We start from the raw sequence: 3776 nt of genomic DNA on the forward strand, positions 1-3776 counted from the left end.
TTGCCTAGGTTTGAAACCGAAATCATCGGTTAAGATGCACGCGTTCTAACCCCGCGGCCATCTCAGCTCTAGTTCCCAGGTACAAACAGGTAAATCGTCATAATCTAAACATCGAATGCCCCCTTTGTTTAGTGGCTCAACGTAAAGGTACAAATCTTTGAATCCTGAACTACTATAGGCACCGTGCGTAGCGATGATTCTGCCATCTCTTGACTCATATTTAAAACTTTTATCCTCAATTTCAGTAATAATAATAATAGTACTCACATGCCATGGCTTAGGGATAAAAGAGTGAAATGGATAAATGCAGTTATAAAACACACGTAAGTTTTTTTATATAGGCCTCTGCATCTATGACAGATGATTTAAGCAGCACTTGCGTTCATGACTAAAGAGACCAATGCGAGAGAGGATCCTTCGGCCGCACTCCCGACAAGTGTATGCGCCCCCGGGTGGGCGGGGGTTTGAAGCCCGCTCATGACGCCTAACGCGTTTTTCCTTAAAAACTTTAAACCAGGCATCGTCATGCTTTGATTGACCTGCGTGAATAAGACGTCGCCACTTGGCACGGTCCTCGGCCAGTTCCTCCCATCGGCTGCTAGGGATGTTAAACGCAACCATATCACGCTTAGCGCAATCTTTGTAACGGAGCATAGGCCGCCCAACAGACCTTTTCGCATCCGCAACCTGTCCCAGCAGTATTTGCCTTGGCAGACGAATGTGCTCCATTCGATGCACGTGTCCCAGCCACCGTAACCGTTTTTTTTTTAGAATGGCCGTGATGCTAGGCAGTTGTGCCTCGCCTAGGACAGACTCGTTTGTCACTCGATCCTTCCACGTGATGCCCAGAATGTTTCGAAGACAGCGCAAGTGAAATGTGTTCAGTCGGCGTTCTTGTTTTGCGTACGTTGTCCACGTTTCTGCTCCATACAAGAGTGTGCTTAGGACACATGATTGGTAAACAAGCATTTTCGTTTTTACCGTAAGGTGTCTGTTGTCCCAAGCCCTTGAACGGAGCCTCCCGAACGTGGAGGCTGCTTTGCCGATGCGGGAGTCGATCTCTGCATCAAGCGAGAGATTGCTCGACAATTGCGACCCAAGGTAGCAAAATTTGTTAACCACCTGTAGAGGTTCGCCGTTAAGCAAGATGACTGGTTGTTCTAAACATCCTTGCGCTAAAATAACGGTCTTCTTACAATTTATGGACATTGAAAAAAGGTGGCAAGCTCTGGCAAATTTGTCTATTAGGTTCTGGAGTTGAGCCTGGTCATGAGCAACAAAGGCAGCGTCGTCAGCGAAGAGAAGACTATCTACAAATAGGTCCTCCCTGTAGCGTTTGGACTTGAGCATTGAGATGTTGTACAGCTTACCATCAGTTCGCGTGTGTAAGTGGACGCCCTGCTGTTCATCCCCAAAAGCAACCTTCAGAAGCACCGAGAAGAATATTCCGAACAAGGTAGGGGCCAGTACACAACCTTGACGAACGCCACAGCGTACGTCAAATGGCGTAGATATGTTGCCATTGTGCAGGACTGTGACTTCCATACCTTCGTGGAACGATTGCACTATCCTTAGGAGTTTCAGGGGGCATCCAATTCTGACAAGAACCGAGTATAACCCCTCTCTGCTCACGGAGTCAAAGGCCTTATTTAGGTCTACAAATGCAACGACTAGGGGTGTATGTTGCTCCCTACACTTCTCTTGTAGCTGTCTGAGTGAAAATATCATGTCGACAGTTGACCGTTGGTACCTAAAACCACATTGTGCCTCAGGGTATACGCGATCGGCGAGCCTTTGTAGTTTGCCTAAAATGGCCCTAGCAAAGGCCTTACCGACGATGCTTAGAAGAGATATTCCGCGGTAACAGTTGCAGTCGCCGCGGTCGCCTTTGCCTTTATAAAGAGTGACAATGTTAGCATCTCGCATATCCTGAGGGACGTAGTTTTCTTCCCAACACTTAGCCAGGTGGTTGTGGAGGATGGGCAAGAGGCACTCAAGCTTGACGACTTCGGTGACAACATCGTCTTTACCAGGACTCTTTCCGCATTTGAGCTGCTTGACGGCCAGATAAAGTTCCTCTACGGTGGGTGCGGCGTCTAGCTCGTGCCAAGTTGCCAGTTTCGGGACAAGCTCCACCGCATCTGGCTTAATGTCAACTGGGCACGAGTAGAGAACCTTGTAATGTTCTACCCATCTTGCCATCTGACGAGTGCTGTCTGTTATAACAGAACCGTCGATTTCTTTGAGAGGTGCCGTCTTTTTTGGTGTAGGTCCAAGAGCTCTTTTGATGCCTGCGTAAACCCCGCCAGTATCCCCCGCGCTTGCGCACGCTTGGATGCTTTGGCAAAGCTCCGTCCAATACGCATTTGCAAAAAAGCGCGTGCTGCGCTGGAGTGCGGCTTTTGCCTTCGTGAGATCTTCACGCGTCGCATCGCAAGGGTTGAGGCGAAAATTTAAAGCGGCTTGGCGTTTTGAGTCAATCAAGGGAACTAAGTGCTCTTCGTTTTCTAGAAACCAGTCGTAAGATTTTATCTTTTGATACCCAAACACTTTTCCTGCAGTGTCAGTCAGAAGAGACTTCAGTTTTTCCCATTCGACTTGCGCTGATGCCGTACTGTCCCAAGTTGCAACTTCTTCACGGACAAGTCTCCCAAAAGATTCCACTACCTCCATGTCACGAGTCTTAAAAAGATTTATCTTTTTTCGACCGAGCGGCTTGGAAGAATGGACTCTCCTGGGGACAAGTCGAACTTTAGTAGCAACGAGACTGTGATCGGTGTCGCAATCGGCACTGTGAAACGCCCGCGTGTGGAGCGTTTCCCGCAGGTCCCTCCTTCTTGACAGAGCAAGGTCTAATTGGTGCCAGTGTTTAGATCGAGGATGCATCCACGAGACTTTCCGCATCATTTTGCCTTTAAAAAAGGTGTTGGTGACACACAGCTGGTGCTTTGAGCAAAACTCCAACAATTGTTGCCCGTTGTCGTTTAGCTTACCTATGCCGTGTGCACCGAGGCATTCAGGCCAGGCTGATGTGTCCTGACCGACGCGAGCATTAAAATCACCCAAAATGTGCAGTCTCTCAGTTGGATTTACCCTACGTACTGTCTCTTCGAGCTGGTCATAGAATTGGTCCTTGGTCTCTGGTTTTGAATTAAGCGTTGGTGCGTAAGCGGAAATTAGAGTGACAAAGCCGCTTTTTGTGTTTAGACGCAAGAACATAATCCGCTCGGAAACGCCTACAGGTGTCTCTATGGCGTTGATGAGTTGGTTTCGAACCGCGAAACCTACACCATGCTCTCGTGTTTCTGAGGAACTCTTGCCTTTCCAGTAAAAAGTGTAGTTAGCTCCACGCAAAGATCCTTCGTCTTCGGTTCTGGTCTCTTGTAAGGCTACAATATCAATATTGAGCCTTTTGAGCTCCACGTCGATACTGTAAGTTTTGCGCAGTTCTTGGGCGCAATCGGGGCTTCCGTAGGTGTTCAGGAAGCCTGTCCTCATAGTTCGGACATTCCATGTCGCAAAGCGCATGTAAGCAGCGTTGTTATGGGCTTTGGGATTTTTCCTTTGAGTGGGTGGTTAATGTCACAGCGTCAACGTCCAGCTGTAAGGCTTGTGTTCCGTTCACCCAGGCGGAACGAGTTAACGCTGAGGCGGATCAGTACCTTATTGATCGGGGGCTGCCCGACTTAGAGCAGGCGGTAGCTGATCAATGGATCTACGATGGATCCTCCTACTGTCAAGAGTGGCCCCTGGCGCCCGCACTTACGCCTATTCGT

At 48.7% G+C, this 3776-nt stretch overlaps 1 protein-coding gene across 1 annotated transcript; it reads right to left on the reverse strand.

The window, feature by feature from the left end:
- Positions 1–351: 351 nt before the first annotated feature.
- LOC124534918 lies at positions 352–3498 on the reverse strand. The gene has a single exon (XM_047110962.1). The coding sequence runs from the start codon at positions 3496–3498 to the stop codon at positions 352–354; it is 3147 nt and encodes a 1048-aa protein (XP_046966918.1).
- Between the last annotated feature and the right edge of the window lie 278 nt (positions 3499–3776).

Source organism: Vanessa cardui, chromosome 13, assembly GCF_905220365.1.
Source record: "Vanessa cardui chromosome 13, ilVanCard2.1, whole genome shotgun sequence".
Taxonomy (NCBI): Eukaryota; Metazoa; Arthropoda; class Insecta; order Lepidoptera; family Nymphalidae; genus Vanessa; species Vanessa cardui.